Source organism: Vespula pensylvanica, chromosome 1 (genome assembly GCF_014466175.1).
Source record: "Vespula pensylvanica isolate Volc-1 chromosome 1, ASM1446617v1, whole genome shotgun sequence".
Taxonomy (NCBI): Eukaryota; Metazoa; Arthropoda; class Insecta; order Hymenoptera; family Vespidae; genus Vespula; species Vespula pensylvanica.
Window position 1 is genome coordinate 8591105 of NC_057685.1, and position 15970 is coordinate 8607074.

At 31.0% G+C, this 15970-nt stretch overlaps 2 protein-coding genes across 13 annotated transcripts; one reads left to right on the forward strand and one right to left on the reverse strand.

Annotated features, from left to right (window-relative positions):
* Positions 1-1278: 1278 nt before the first annotated feature.
* LOC122632716 (protein mothers against dpp) lies at positions 1279-9700 on the reverse strand. 11 transcript variants are annotated; one of them, XM_043819913.1, is made up of 14 exons: positions 9520-9700; positions 9283-9455; positions 8785-9199; positions 8470-8707; positions 8156-8392; positions 7840-8085; positions 7511-7760; positions 7020-7430; positions 6689-6943; positions 6355-6607; positions 6166-6284; positions 5736-6085; positions 5450-5676; positions 3587-5379 (listed from the first exon to the last, which is right to left on the reverse strand). In XM_043819913.1, exons 1-13 carry the CDS (start codon positions 9537-9539, stop codon positions 5557-5559), a joined length of 3087 nt encoding a protein of 1028 aa, XP_043675848.1. In that variant the 5' UTR covers positions 9540-9700; the 3' UTR covers positions 3587-5379; positions 5450-5556. The 11 variants fall into 11 exon arrangements, with proteins under 11 accessions (XP_043675871.1, XP_043675862.1, XP_043675851.1 ...); XM_043819881.1 differs by having other exon boundaries at positions 3587-5208; positions 5322-5379; positions 9283-9700; XM_043819900.1 differs by having other exon boundaries at positions 3587-4504; positions 4590-5379; positions 9283-9700.
* Positions 9701-9825: 125 nt separating this feature from the next.
* Positions 9826-13360, forward strand: LOC122631100 (protein phosphatase 1 regulatory subunit 42-like). 2 transcript variants are annotated; one of them, XM_043816380.1, is made up of 7 exons: positions 9826-10209; positions 10278-10583; positions 10675-10909; positions 10980-11099; positions 11180-11317; positions 11396-11535; positions 13231-13360. In XM_043816380.1, the coding sequence occupies exons 1-6, from the start codon at positions 10072-10074 to the stop codon at positions 11524-11526; spliced, it is 1068 nt and encodes a 355-aa protein (XP_043672315.1). In that variant the 5' UTR covers positions 9826-10071; the 3' UTR covers positions 11527-11535; positions 13231-13360. The 2 variants fall into 2 exon arrangements, with proteins under 2 accessions (XP_043672315.1, XP_043672306.1); XM_043816371.1 differs by lacking the exon at positions 13231-13360 and having other exon boundaries at positions 11396-11608.
* The last annotated feature ends 2610 nt before the right edge of the window (positions 13361-15970 follow it).

Genomic DNA, 15970 nt, shown 5'->3' on the forward strand with positions numbered 1-15970 from the left:
CGAAAATCTTGTATATTTCAGTCTCTCTTTTCATTTTTTTTTTTGTTTCATGTTGGCAAATTTTCTTGATCTCCCGATCATAGTTTGCTAATTTTGGTAGCAAAGAATCACAGCTAGACACATCGGCAAACGAGTGTTATTTAACAAGCGGCAGTGAGTTCTGTTTCACGGTCGTACGATATTCTTACTTTAACTCATGTAACGTGTTCGACTTTTCCTAAACTTATAGTCAAAAAGTACATAGAATATACATAAAAAGTAATAGCAGTTCAAAGTAAAAGCCAGAAATACGTTTGAATCTCTATCTTGGAATACAAACATCATTAAATGTATGTTATTCCTAAATGAAACTTAATATTAATCGTGTACATTTTGATTAAAACAATATAAAATGAAAATATTTGTCATCGACATTTCTAGAAAAGAATTACCTATTTCAACACATTTGCAGTACAACTTTTACACGATGCAAAATATTTCTTAAAAATGTTCAAACTTAAATGTTTACTATTTCTATTGCACTTTCATTTAATTATTCATACGACATTCCTGGCTCGTTATATAATAAAAAGTGAAAGGAGCTTTTATTTATATATACATATATATTTATATATATATATATGTGTGTATATATATTATATATATATATATATATATAAAATATTAAAAGATTATTTATTTAAAGTTAGAATTCCCTTTTCTAAAAAAGAGAAAAAGAATGTTTAAAAAGATAATTCTTTCATTTTATTAATTACACAAATTATACTGCGTTATCTTAAGAGATAATTTTACTATAGTGTTCAACTATATCGTTATCTCATAAAATACATTAAAAATTTTTAATTTATATACGTATTACGTATAATGTCAAATTTTTACCAAAAATTGCTGAAACATTTAAGGATTGAATAAACCATATGATAATTCTACATATTTATCACATTCTTCGTTGCTTTGTAAAGGGAAATCTAACTTTAAAAAACATTACTTAATTCATTATTCAGTTATGGTCACGTGACCAACATAGCATGGCATACATAAAATGTTAGGGAAGCTTGCATAAAAAGTAATCCTTGCAAGGATTACTAAATTTAAAGTTTTTATAGATTATTAGATGCAGTTAACTTTCAAGTGTCAACGTGAGATCAGCATCCAGCATTTCATATCGAAGTATCAATTGCATTGTAATCAGTAATGACAAAATTAATTACTCTTATTTCATGATTATGATTATAATGATAAGTTTGGGTAATCTAATCCTTGTTTAGGTATAAGTTGTAATTTTAAAGCACGCATATTATATTTCGAACAATTGGACAATAGAGTATTATATATTTAATGTATAACTTTCGTACAATATGCACCACTTTTAGAGCCAAACATGAATTTCTGATTGTAATCTTTATCTCTACACTATGTATAATTATATAATTATATCTATACATGATTTGAAATGATTTAGAATCAGGTTAACATATTCAGCTCTAAAGAATAGGTATTTATATTGATTTAGGAAATTACTTTTTTCTATCACTTGATAGATAACTTGTGCTTGAATTTCAATTTCTATATCATTTTTATATCGTCCCTTAAGATCATCTAGGAAAGCATTTGCAGTACGCTAATAGCGAATATCTTCAGAACAATTTCCCATATAAAATAAAGTATTATGACTGTTGAATAGATTTGAAAAATATTCCTCATATGTATATAAGATATCCTATTTCTACTATAGTTTTCTCCATACATAACAGCCAAATGTGGTATAACTCTAAACATATACCACGTTATCTATGAAACTTTTATTTACCAACAATCACTCTCTATCTATCTAATTTTTATAATTGTTCATTTTCTTTAAAATATTTCTTCAACATTTTTAATTATGCTGAAATTAAATGTGTCACAATAAGTGACCATCTTTGACACTTACACCTTTAACCACTTTCCTGGAAACACTATCTCTTGTAGAATCCACATAATTTATATGTTCCTGCACTGAAACTCACTTTTATATTACCACTAATGGTTTTTTCTGCTTGTATCATCAACCAGTATGCAATCTATGACACAGAACTTATAGCATTATGTGGAGAACCCATTTGTGTAAGCACTTTATCCAACCATTGCAAAGGCCCATGTAAATGTGCTTCTATCCAACAAGGTGTAGATGTAACATCTTGCCGATGATACTCTGCACCCCACCCTTTCACAAAAGACATTCTGCAAAACATCAAATGTAAAATAAAATGTTAAATACTTAACGAAAACGTGAAATAATGAAAATATAAATATACCTGATTGTACACATTTTTGTTAATTCATACACAGCTTCAAATCCATGATTAACACTTTGTGACAATAATTGAGCAAATTCTTGATTATTAAATATTTTGAGCGAGCAACCTGGAGGAATTTTACAAACTGTACTAGGATGAAAACCATGATGATGATTACAATTTCTCGATTGAACGAATATGGCTGAATCTGAAAGGCATTCTGCGTAAACTTCTCCACCAACGTAATAGAGATGTACTCCTTTTCCAATATGTCTTCTAGTATTCTCAATAGTAGAATTTCGATTTACGTTAGACAATTGACCCAAGCAAAAACGATCAGAGTTATTACTTGGATTCGTAAAACCATCCACTATAACAGAATGAGACTGACAATGAAAAACTTCTCCAACTCTACAGTTTAACTCATAGTATGCGATAGAGGCCCAATACAGTGGTTCCTGATAACACACTGGTGCTACCTCAGCAGGACCACCAGTGTCCATTGCCACCGGATCTGGTGGAGGAGATTGACCAGGTTGTGAACCATCTTCTGGAGGGGAATATGCCGGCGGTGGTGTTTCTGGTAATCCATTTGTACCATAAGGACTTTGTGGATTCGGCGAAGTAGTACTTCCTGGACTAGGTACAGAACCAACAGAAGACATAGGAGAAGTCGGATTGACACCAGTGGTAGAACTTGCATTAAAGCCACTGGATGAATAAGATACATTATGTGGCATGGTTGGTTCTGCTAATTGTTGAAACGGTAGTAGAGAATGTCCAGGAGCATATTCCGAATGCCTTGGGACAAGTACTGGTGGAAGCACAGGACTTTCCACTCTTTTGTAATGGTAAGGATTAATGCAAACTTCTTTTTGTTTAGCAGAAAATGGATACTGACACAATTCAAGTGGTTTCAATTCATGATGAGACTGCAAATCTGGCCATCTCCATACTCGACAATATATTACATGTGGTAATCCCTTGCGATGAGATACTTGTAATCTACCATCCAAGCTTCTTGGTATTGTCACACACTTGCTCGGTGTGCCAGGACAACTTAAGGCCCGTTCCAGTTCCTCTATCGCGCCTTTCCTTTTCTTTAATTTCTTTACCAAAGAATCTACTGCTTTCTCTGCCCATTTCTCTTCTTCGTCTCCTTGTTTCCAGCCAAGCAATTTTTTTACAGCTGGACTAGTAAAAGAAAATAAACTATTCAGAGAAGACATAGGTCCAGAACTGGATGAACCTTCCTCATCATCCATGTTTAAAATATTTAGATATTAATTCTGTGAATGATTTCTTTAAACTCTTTTTTCAAACTATGGTCTGTAACAGAAAACGATTGAAACATAAATAGTATAGAATTCCTTAATAAAATTTTGTAAATATCTTGCCTTTCATATTTATTAGACCTGCCTCCTTGCTTTCATTTCATTCCCAACGAAAAAGCTGTTATAAAAGCTTTTCATGACGAATTCGAAACGTATGCTTTAGCAGATAAAAATACGTAGCGAAATGTCAACTCCAAAAGTCTTTTTTCCGTGAAAATTCATCGTATCTTAAAATTAAAGATTTTTCCAAGAATCGCGGAAACGAAAGGAAAATATCCATAGCGAATGTAAAAAGTTAGGTTAGATCCCCGAAATGTTTTCAAGATCACGCTGTCGAAAAGAAAAAATAGTGTAAGAGTTGAACGCGCGCGCACGAAAACGCATCAGAAATTCACGCTCGCGAAGCTCGACTTTTGTACTATTATAACGGGACAAGAAGATTTGAAGTATTTACTTACGTACCGCATGCTACCGTTTCAGCATCATTGTTTTTACAAAATCTCTCTCCCACTAGGAGGAATTCGACGCCACGCTCTCGCCATCGCGAAATAACTAAAAGTACCTGCAATCGCGTATCGATTCTTCTCGCGTTTGACTTTGGAGCCTACTTAATGGCGCGATGACGATTCTTACGAATTTGATAATCACCTAAGTAAATTTTATATCGATACAATATTATCCACTTCGCAGCATTCTCACTTTTTTCTCCCTCCCGCCCTGCCAATCGTTCTTTCTTACTCACTCCCTCCCTCGATACTTCTCTCTCTCTCTCTCTCTCTCTCTCTCTCGGTCTCTCTCGCCCTCTTCGTTTCTTTCTTTTCTTTTTCTTTCTATCTCTCTTCCTGTCTATCGCTCCCTCGCGCCTGTTTGCACAACACGACAAGGGGATTTCTGAGGAAACGAAAAACTGAATACTTTCACTCGTCAGCGAGATGAGAGAGTATTATTGCCGAAGAAAACTTTTGCCCTTACTCACCAAGATTGATTATCGAGATGACTATCGTCGATGTATATACTCGTCTTCAAAGACTTAAAAGTTACAAATTATTATCCCTTTTGCATCTCGTTTGCGCGAGCGAGTGTTTACTCTACGGAGAATGGGACGTCGCATAGCAGCATTATGGCGTTGCTGAACCATCATGGCGACGTGTTTATGAGGCTCGCGTTCGCCGTAACTGCTATACCAGCAATCGCATACGTCCATCACATTTCCCTTTCATATCGAAGACTCTTTTGATACGTTCTCGTGTGCATCATTGGAATGTTTATATCATCCAAAGAAACATTTGCCCTGCTTACTTTAGCATTATTAATCACTTTTTTGACGCACATTTACGTACTCATAGTTACGCACGATGATAACACAGCGCGATTCGATATGATAAGAATTAGTCAAATGTAAGGACGTGGATTTTTATTTTCTTCGATGATTTTTGATAATTTTCAATGACGCAAATATTGTTTTTATCTCTTTGTGATATATAATTACCCAGCTGTGTATACGTTTTACGATATCTTTTAAGTTCTTTGTATTTATATAGTCAGCATATAACATCGTTTGAATCATATATGTATGTAAGCGCTGATTGGCAAGGCTGCGAATGAGAGAAGGGAGGGAAATTCGAATAATTGCATTACCGAGAAAACGATAAGCGTTACGAAATTTACTCAAATTATGATAGTGGTAAAGATGACGTGCCTAGATTACCTATTTTTCTGTCGTACAATCATATCAACCTGCAGTTACGTCCTTTTTTCTGAGTCATCTAAAAAGTATATATACGCAAACGTTATGTATCCGTATACTACGTACGAAGATATAACTAAAGCAATTACCTTAATGCTTCATTAGTCACGATATTAATTATCGATTAGAAATATTATAAAATTATAAATTTTATTTTCCTATTGTAAGAATAATATACAACTTATATACAATTCGTTTAATACACATATTGTTTTGTTAATGCTCTTAAAAATTTTGCTTTCCGTATATTTGCTGCTTCTCTCTGGATTTCTTCGTTATTATTAGAATTCAACTCTAACAGACCTATGATCTTGATCTGAAAATAATGATAATCAGAAAATGAAATTAATTTTTATTATATTCATTAATACTTACAGCAAGTTGCTTTCTATGATGTTCACCACGTTTAGTATGCAAGTGAATAAGATATTCCAATATTGTTGTGTCCCAAATGCAATGATAATACGCATCCATTGCATCTGCTGTTGTACAATTTTTTTGATCGCTTCCTGCCATTTTAAATGCCAGAGAATAATCTACTTCTTCCAAAAATTGACATAATATGGCTGCTTGCGTATAACATTGCAAATGAGCACAACATTTAATCATCCTTCTATAAACAAGATCATCTATTTGTGCACGTGGTATAGGTTGACTGAAAAAATCGCTAGCAACCATTATCGCCTCTAAATAATATTTCATTGCACTTTCATAATAACCTAAAACTATTATTGAAACATTTAATTGTCGGTATCTTAACAAAGAGAAATATTTTTTTTGCATCATCTATTTATTGTATACTCACCAAAGTTAAGATCACCTGTTAATCTTAACCAAGGAATATTAGTCGGGTGATATTTTAATGCTTGCATTAATAATTGAAATAATAGCTCTCCGATATATCTAATATTATAAAAGTTGGTACTGAAAATAGTATACACATTGTTAACACATATTTGTAATATCGAATAGAATTATGGAATGTAATATTTACTTTAATACTCCTGCTGGCCAGAGAGTAAGATATTGTGTATGCAATTCTAAACTAGATTCATCGCGCAATACATTACGTAAACGTGCTAGGAGAGAAATAACAACAGTAAGAACCATTGGTTCACGTAGTCTGTTTAAGGTCCCTATTATACTAGCATTGGCATCTCTTGACGCACTTCCAGTAGTAGTACTACTATTACCACTACTGCTTCGTTTTTGTGGTTGGTCTCTGGGTGCTCCAAAAGCTGTTAAAACTAATTATAAAGATTATTCATATTTCCATAAAAAACAAATAGAATATAGTAATTTAAATTGGTCATCGACGTAATATTTACTCATATCCCATGCTTCTCTAGGAAATTTTCGTGTTCCTTTATATTTAACAATATCTTGACAAACACTACTAATAGCAGCTGCAAATTCTGTATAACTCCATCGTTTTTCTAAACTTGTAAGATAATCCCATTCGGCCATATTTAACAAAAAAACAGTACAATATTCAATTATTTCTTGTCTGGGGATAACTTGATCAGTCGCTTGCAATGCACCAAGACACTGTTTACTTCTTGTAACTAAATTTTGTATATTACCTAAAATGAAACAATTTATATTATTACAGATAATTTCATGGAGGATTTAAATTACTTCTTTTCAAATTATATTTACATATGTTTGTTGCTGGCCAAGCATGGAGACATCTCCATATATCAACAAGTAATGACTCCCAATTTATTAATTTAGATAATTTATAAATTAATGTATTTCCACTCTGTGAATGCTGTTGTACTTCCTTTTCTAAAACAAGTAGTAATTCAATAGCTCCTTCAAAGTCTTTAGATATTACTAACTCTCTGCTCTTAGCCAAAAGAACATATGAATAGTCTTGAAGAAATCCTCGAGGAAGAGACATAACAACACTTTGTAATGGTATAGGTAATTCCCAATAATTGTTTATATGCCATGATGGCTTCATACGAAGTTTGCTATCCAAAAGTAGTAAAGTCTCATGAATTTCTTGACTATCATAAGATTGTATGAGTTTTTGTTCTAATTCAAAAACTTCTATCCCTGTATTATCTATAAATTATATTTATATTATTTTTTTATGAATATTTATGTATAACATTTGCCTATACATTTATATTCTAAACACTTACATGCAGATCTCATTGGTGTAATCCCCCAGTCATTATTTAATAATAAATTTGGTAATTCTATTTCTTCAATAGATGCCTCTTTTTCTATCTCATGTAATTCCCTTTCATTGAAAAGTGCTGTATAAGCAGGAATATTAAGTAATTTAGATGCCAACCCTTCTAAATTACTTGTATTTACAAGATAAAGTAAGTAACGAGAGATGTATTTTTTGTCTACCGGAGTTGCTTTTTCCAGAACACTATCAAGAGCCTATAAAATAATTTTGTAAAAAATATAATTAATAACTTTGATTTAAATATTTTGATTGAATATTTAAAATCTTACTTACCCAGAAAAGTACATCAAGTCCTTTAGTACCAGCTGATTGTATTTCAGAAACATAATCTCCAAGGATAACGCTTTCATTGAGTATATTACGAACTAAATTCAAACATTGAATTTGTAATAATAAATCACGAGCTACTACAAGTTTTCTATTTACAGATCCTCCTTGAATATCTAATTCTAAATTATCCCTGTAAACCTTTGGTATCTCTCTTGAAATATTATCAGTTTGCAAAATTTGCAATATATTCTAAAATATAATTTTCATATTATATTACAGAAACATTACATGATTCTAATCATTAATAATATGTACATACTACATATTGATCTTTGATAGAAGATTGTAATTGTTGCGTTAGAGTAGACATAATACCATCTATGGGTACTTCACAGGCTAGACAACATCCATCTAAAAATTCCTTTTGTATCTTGCAGTATGTCAATGATTCTGAGGTGTCAAATTTATAAAATATTTCTTTTGCTTGACCAACGTGGTTCTTTGCTTCTTGATATTCTTCTCTTAATAAATGAAATACAGCCAAGTCATAATGTATCTACAAAAATAGTTGAAAAGTAATAAATCATTAATTTTTTAACAAATTTCTTTTATATTTATCCGATTATACGATACCTGACATTTAACTTCTTCGATATTAATAGAATACATGTTTTCCCAATTCTGTTTGATTTCTGTACTATCTTCCGTAAGCATTTGAAAAGTATCAAAAGAGAGTGCTTTCAATTTTAAATCCGTCGATTGCAAGACTGCATTTAAAATATTAACACTATTGGGTACATGTGTTTCTAATTTTCTGATAATCTCATCCACCATACCCGGTGGTACGTAAGTAGATTCCTGAATACCTGGTCTAAATAAAGAACAAAATGTTTATATAATAACAATAAATAAAAATACTAACGTTATTTAAAAGTTTTATGGTCTTACATATGAAGAAACTGCTGTTTAGATTGCTTATTATTTAGAGCTCTATAAATTATTGCTCTTATGTGCCACCTGTGATATAAGACGATTGTAAACAATGCTTGGTCAGAAACGTTATGTATAGAAAAATCAGGAATTGCAGGTATTTCAACGATGGTATCTGTTGTTATATAGAACAGATCTTGCAATAAAGTTACTTGTATTGGTAAAGGTAATTTCTTTTCCAATATATCTAAATTCCATTTTAAATGCGCAGCTACTTTCAAAGAAAGAATCTTTAATGCAAGATTTTTATGTGACCACTTTGTCGTGCTAGATTTTGTTTCATTTACTTCTACATCTGTAGATTTTGTATCGCTCTCCTTTTGATCGGAATTGATCGTTATAAATTTAATTATCAAATCAGTAGATGATGGATCTACGAGTAAAAAGAATTCGATTAATGAACAATTATAAAATATTTTTACTTCTTTAGTTTATATCTAATTAATCTATTTTTACCTGGATTTGGTTTTGACAAATGTTTCTGTAGTAAAGACGGATTTAATAAAAATTCAAACCAAAGAATTGTATCAGGTGAAATAGGAACTGTTCCTGGTCTTAACAAATCTACATCCATATTTCTTGTGTTAATATTATTAAAAACAGATTTGTACTGATACGAGTTACTTTTACTGTAAAAACAAATACGCAGGTTAGATGCGTAGTTAAGCCGCTCGGTATGTAGTATGCACATACGTTCCAAATAATCTCTCCATTTTTTGTTGTAAATTAATCAAGTATATTCTTTTATTGTCAATTTCATATATACATAAATTTTTATATTATATTAATAATATAAAGAACTATATGAAAAACATTGTCAGAGCAGAACAAGATACATGTCACTTCACTGATGCTTTCGAAGCAAATGACGTCCTTCCTTTTCCTCTTCTAACCTTATACAACATACACATATATATATACTACTATGCAATAATATGATTATTGATTACAGTAATACTGATTATCATATAAATATAATAATAATATAAATTTATATGTTTATAATGTTGATATAAACGTTTAAGATTTTGGAAATATGAAATAATAATTTATTAATAAAACATACTTTTGATCATAATTGTAAATTTTATAAAACTTGTGATTGGTCCGTTATATTGTGTGATTTTTGGCGGTCGACGTAACGCTCGTTTGATCGATGAAACTAAACTTTATCTTTCAAAGGTTAGTACTTTTTTAAATGGTTTTTAATCTTTCAAATAATTTAAGAAAGAGAAATTGATAATTATGGTGAAATTAACATCCAAATTTATCGAGAAAAAATATGCACAAGTTCGATCAAAATCCCTTAGTACAGCAAATAAAAAGCAAGAATTATGGAAGTTAACGCATTTGTACATGAATGGAATGTTTATCAATGAAATTGTAAGTTAATTTTTATAAAAATTATGCGACCATTCAATTTTCATATTAAACATATAAGCTTATCATAGGGTAATTTTGCGGCATGCAAAAATTTAAAAGTGATATATCTTCAAGATAATAATATATCACGTATAGAAAATTTACATTTTGCAACAAATTTAACACATTTATATATGCAACATAACAAAATAAGGAAACTAGAAAATTTAGATTGTCTACAAAATTTGCGCAAACTTTATATGGGATATAATTGCATTAGTGTAATTGAGGGATTAGAAAATATCGAAAACTTAATAGAACTACATGTAGAAAATCAATTCTTAACTCTAGGTGAAACATTATGCTTTGAGCCACGCAGTGCTGTTACATTATCTGTAAGTTATTTCAAAATAATTTTACATGTTTCCAAATAATTATGAATTGATTCATAGAAATTATAGACATTTATACAATAATATATTGCAGAAGTGTTTAAAAAGACTTAATATATCAAATAATAAAATGACAACTTTAAATGATATAGCAAATTTTAATGAATTGGAAATTTTGGAAGCCAAGAATAATTTATTTGAAGATATTGAAGATTTAACTCAAACAATAAGTACATTAATTTCACTCAGAGAATTATATATGAACGGCAATCCAGTTGTCCAAAAACATAGATATAAAGAAAGTCTCATTGCTAACAGTAACACATTAGGTCGGTTCATTGTATACTTTTTACATTTAGTAGATATAACAGTAAATGTAATTTTTTTTCCTGTATGTAGTAAATTTAGATGGAAAGAGTATTTCTGATATCTGTCGCAAGTTTTTACAAATTTTTAAAGAGAAACGTTTTAACCAATCTATTAAAAAAATGACAGTACCGCTAACAGATGACATTGCAAGTATGTTTGTTTGTTTAAGCATAAAATATTTGTATGATAGCAAATATTTTAAAGTATTATATACATTTTCATAATCATAGATTCTTTGAATTTACCACCTGCGTTTAAGAAATCTATATGTAGAGCAATATTTCAACATCCTGGACCTAAATTATCCATAACAGTTACATCTGCAATGGGTGAATTACAGCCTCAGAGTTTTCCATCATGGAAAATGGGTAAAGATATTAATAATATTGGATAAAAATAAATTAGTATTGCATATAACATATATAATAATAACACTTTCTTACTAGCCGCTGGTATAAACAGTCTAAAAGATAATCATATAACACCAAGACCATTTTGGAGGGATACAAGTAACAAAAAAGAAACACATAGAGTAAACTCAATGAATAACAAATCAATCATGTTACCACCAATCTGATGGATGTTGGTAAAAATTTATGTCAAATGTATCTTGTTACCTATTGTCTATATATTGGAATGTTTTAAGAGCTTTACTTTACATTCGCATACAAATAAAAAAGATTGATTCTATAAAAAAACTAATAATTTCTTATCAATTACACAACAATACTTTTATAAATTTTAGCGCTAGCACTACATTTGATCTATCAGTAATTAATTATACAACTTGATATTTTGTGCTGTGCATGCAACCCTGCGGGACCGTGAATTTAGAGTAGAGCACCGTAATTCTAACACTCACGTGAGTGTTCAAGCGCGATTAAAGGTCCTACCGTGGGCCTAGTTTTATTGTTCGAAATACAAAGAGCACGAACGACCGTGCTTAAAGATTGGATATGCGCATCCGAAGCGGACAAGCCTTAACGTTATCTCTAAGAAAGATAGCGTTGCGGACTCGAAGTTTCTATTAGTTCATATTATCTTGCGAACATCGGGAACGCGGATTTTAGATAGAGTAGAATTACCTTTGTACAAAGACCACGTGAATGTTCGGACGTGAATTCAGTGTCCTACCGTGGACTTACTTGATATATAGATAAGATAACGTCGATAATACATATTTTGGAGTAGAGTCATTCGGACATTTACGTTAGTGTTCGAGCGCGATTAAAAGTCCTATCGGGGACTTCCTTTTATTTGTTCGGCGATTATTTGTTCACCTCGGTCTCGCGAATCTTAGAGAGTAGAGATGCAGCTATCTACGCGGTAGGACCCGAGTCGGTAGGACCTAAGTCGGTACTACATGAGAAATATAGAAATCTGTTTTAACTATATTTAAAATCTGTAACTAAATCATATGTATAATTATATGACATAGCAAGTACTACCGGGCGAATGGCTGCATATTTCAATGTTTTTTCAAAATCTTTTTTCTGACAAATTTCAATTAGACGTTAAATTAATTACATTTTACCTTGTTTGTTATATTTCGACAGATAAATAAATTGAATATATCAAAATTCTAAATTAATCAAGTTATAAAATTAATTCGAAAACGCACAGAAAACTTTTCTGTCGTACTTATGTTCTCAGACATTCCTATTTATCCTTGTTTACTTTTATTATTTATATACTTTTATCAAATATATTATTTATATACTTTTACTAATTATAGATTTTTGATAATTATATATTAATTATATACTTTTATTTATTATATTAATTACTTTTATTAACTTTTATTAATCATTAGTCTCAGGTGGGACCCTTGGGATGGGCCCTCGGTTGTGGGCCTTCTTTTGCTAAGGAAAAATCGAATTCAATTATGGTATTCTGATTTTCGTCGAGATGCACACCCATCGCTCGAAATACTATTTTTCTCACGCTCACTTACGCAAATACTTTTGATTTCTGTTTTTCCTTTTTATCTTTTTCTTATCTTTTTTTACTCTTTTTTTTTGTTGTTTCAAGTTAGATCATCGAGAGAGCGATTATAGAGGAATCGATCATCGTGAAATAAAAATTTTACAGGGAAATCTTTGATTAATATAGTTATAAATAATAAAATAAATATCTTTCTGCATAAAATTTTCTATATAATTTTTGCTCTTATATTTCATTTTTATCTTTATAATTTTTGCTCTTAAATTTAATTTTTATTATCTGTTTAATTCTTGCTCTTATATTCATCTCTCCTTTCTTTTTTCTTTTTCTCTTTTAGGTGATCGAGGAACCGATCATCGTGAAATTTTTACACGGAAGTTAATGGAACTTCTCTGCATATAATTCTTATTATACGTCTCCTTGCTTCCGTACGCGAATGAGAGGGAAAACAGTCCTACTCGTGACGGTCTGGGTTTTTTGAAGCGCGGACTACGCATTGATCTTTGTAATATCGAAATATAGACACAATCGGTCGTGTCTCGAGGTGTCTGAAACCGACAGCATGGACGGTGGAGCGATCTGTGAGCGGGGTTTTACACATCTCTAGTTTGCCGAGAAGTCTGAAGCTCTCGAAGTGGAAAAGCATCCCGAACGCGAACGTTAGAGTAAAGTCCCTGTTAGCTCGTGGGTCCCCAGATGCAGCAACCTCCATACGGTCGGACCAGAGTCGGTAGTACTTGCGACATATCGAAATCAATATCTAAATTATAACTAAAATCAATAACCAAATTATATATATCATCTGAAGTCTGTAACTAATTTAAATATATAATTATATAACGCAAATATTACCGGGCGGATGGCTGCGTATTTCGATCTTATTTCCAATATCTCTCTTCTATCCATAATCTATATTTAAAAGATAGCAAAGCTTTCACACGAACACATACACTCCACAATTCTCTCACATACCGCCAGAGTGCAAAAGCCTAAACTGGAGAGTATGCCCCGGAGCACCTCCGACATAGATCCATCGTCCACTGATTTGATAATTAAATTTATAACGAAATCAATTCCGATCAAAAGGAGAGCGATACAAAATCTACAGATGTACAAGTAAATGAAACAAAATCTAGCATGACAAAGTGGTCACATAAAAATCTTGCATTAAAGATTCTTTCTTTGAAAGTAGCTGCGCATTTAAAATGGAATTTAGATATATTGGAAAAGAAATTACCTTTACCAATACAAGTAACTTTATTGCAAGATCTGTTCTATATAACAACAGATACCATCGTTGAAATATCTGCAATTCCTGATTTTTCTATATATAACGTTTCTGACCAAGCGTTGTTTACAATTGTCTTATATCACAGGTGACATATAAGAGCAATAATTTATAGAGCTCTAAATAGCGTATGATTCATAAATTAGGGGATACGTAACAATTGCTGTAATCGACTGTCGTGATTAATGATTATGGCGTAAATGACTAAAGCAAAAAATACTAGTACATACCAGTATATCAACATACTAGTAATATACGAGTATTTCCATATTACCACAAAATGTGATAACTCTACTATGCAAAACGATATTAATGATAATATATTAGATATGTAAGATATATATGTATTTATAAATAATCGCGAAACGATATCCAATGCACCACCTAGCAAGAACACACAGATGTAAGGTACATCGTACGCAATCACTAACGCTACGACAGTCGCCATTATGGGAAAACTTAAAACTAAACCCATACTAACAGTTTCTCACACATACGAGTAACATCTGGGCACGCGCATAGATGAGAACGCAGAAAGTATGGGACGGAGAAACGGGAATTAGTATATTAACAACTGAAAATCCTGATGTAAAAAATGATTAACTTATTCTAAGGCTTACGGACTATGACTCTACAAGTTTCTTTGTTTTTTATTAGCAATGATTCTACTCGACTTTTTTCTATCAAAAACAAGGACTCTATTGAAACTTCTTTTATTAAAAAAATTAATTGAATATTTATTTAATTTTGTATGAAAGAATAATCAAAAAACCTTGGACGATTTCATTCAGCAAGTGGTTGTTCTAATTGAAAAGTTAAATTAAGATCTACCACTTGTTTTTCAGAATCTATCCGTCGTGCTTGTCTTCTTGTTCATTTTTTCTTGTTCATCTAACATCGATACGTCGAGGAAAATCGCGATTAAATAGACTAAGTACGAATCAATGCATAAAACGTAGATCATATTACATGCTTTTTGGACGGAATCAGATAAATTAATATCCGGTTACATTGCTAATATCGCGAGCAAACACGATGAAAAAGTTCTTATTAATTGAATTTTAAATAATCCAATATATGAAACAAAAAGATCCTATACTAAACTAATAAAATTTAATTTTCTGTGTATGCAAAATCGCTAATATAGGATATTAGCGAATTCAATGATGATCATCTGAAACAAAAAGAAAATATATAATACTGTAATACAATAGAACGTAATATAACACGCCCGTTTGACGTACCAATATAAAGATGCACTTTTTATTTCTATAAATCATTTAAACGTGTGAGTCTACATTTTGATATAAGATGCAATCAAGAAATCGAACAATTGAGGAATTTTGAATATATACTATCAATAAAAATATAAAATACGAGTTGCTTTTTTATGAAATACATTATTTAAACAAAAATTATAGAGAACCATAGAACAACGATAAAAATTGTAAAGGTAAGAAAAAAGATAATTATTAAGATGTTAATATTTATAATAATTAAGTTTCAAATTTCAATTAAGGATCTGATAAAAAGTAAAAAATATATGATAAGACCACAATCAATTTTCGAAAGATATAGCAGCAACTGGCTCCTCTTAATTACTTGAAAGCCTAGATGTGATTTTTTTTCAAACAAACAATAATTTACACATACAATTATATTATATATATCAATAAAAATAAATGTTGCATATGTCTATATGTATTTAATTTTAAATATGTGTGTGTGTATGTGTACACACACACACACACACAAACACACACACACACACACACACACACACACACAC

What these genes read in the sequence shown, in the direction of transcription:
- LOC122632716 (XM_043819881.1), bottom strand. Translation starts at nt 9,517, where the DNA reads ATGTGCATACTACATACCGAGCGGCTTAACTACGCATCTAACCTGCGT. An exon ending in GACTTGATGTACTTTTCTGG is followed by an intron (nt 7,761 to 7,839) that starts GTAAGTAAGATT and finishes ATTATTTTATAG; the next exon opens with GCTCTTGATAGTGTTCTGGA. An exon ending in AACAGGTGATCTTAACTTTG is followed by an intron (nt 6,086 to 6,165) that starts GTGAGTATACAA and finishes TTTCAATAATAG; the next exon opens with TTTTAGGTTATTATGAAAGT.
- LOC122631100 (XM_043816380.1), top strand. Translation starts at nt 10,072, where the DNA reads ATGGTGAAATTAACATCCAAATTTATCGAGAAAAAATATGCACAAGTT. An exon ending in TGCTAACAGTAACACATTAG is followed by an intron (nt 10,910 to 10,979) that starts GTCGGTTCATTG and finishes TCCTGTATGTAG; the next exon opens with TAAATTTAGATGGAAAGAGT. An exon ending in TTTTCCATCATGGAAAATGG is followed by an intron (nt 11,318 to 11,395) that starts GTAAAGATATTA and finishes CTTTCTTACTAG; the next exon opens with CCGCTGGTATAAACAGTCTA.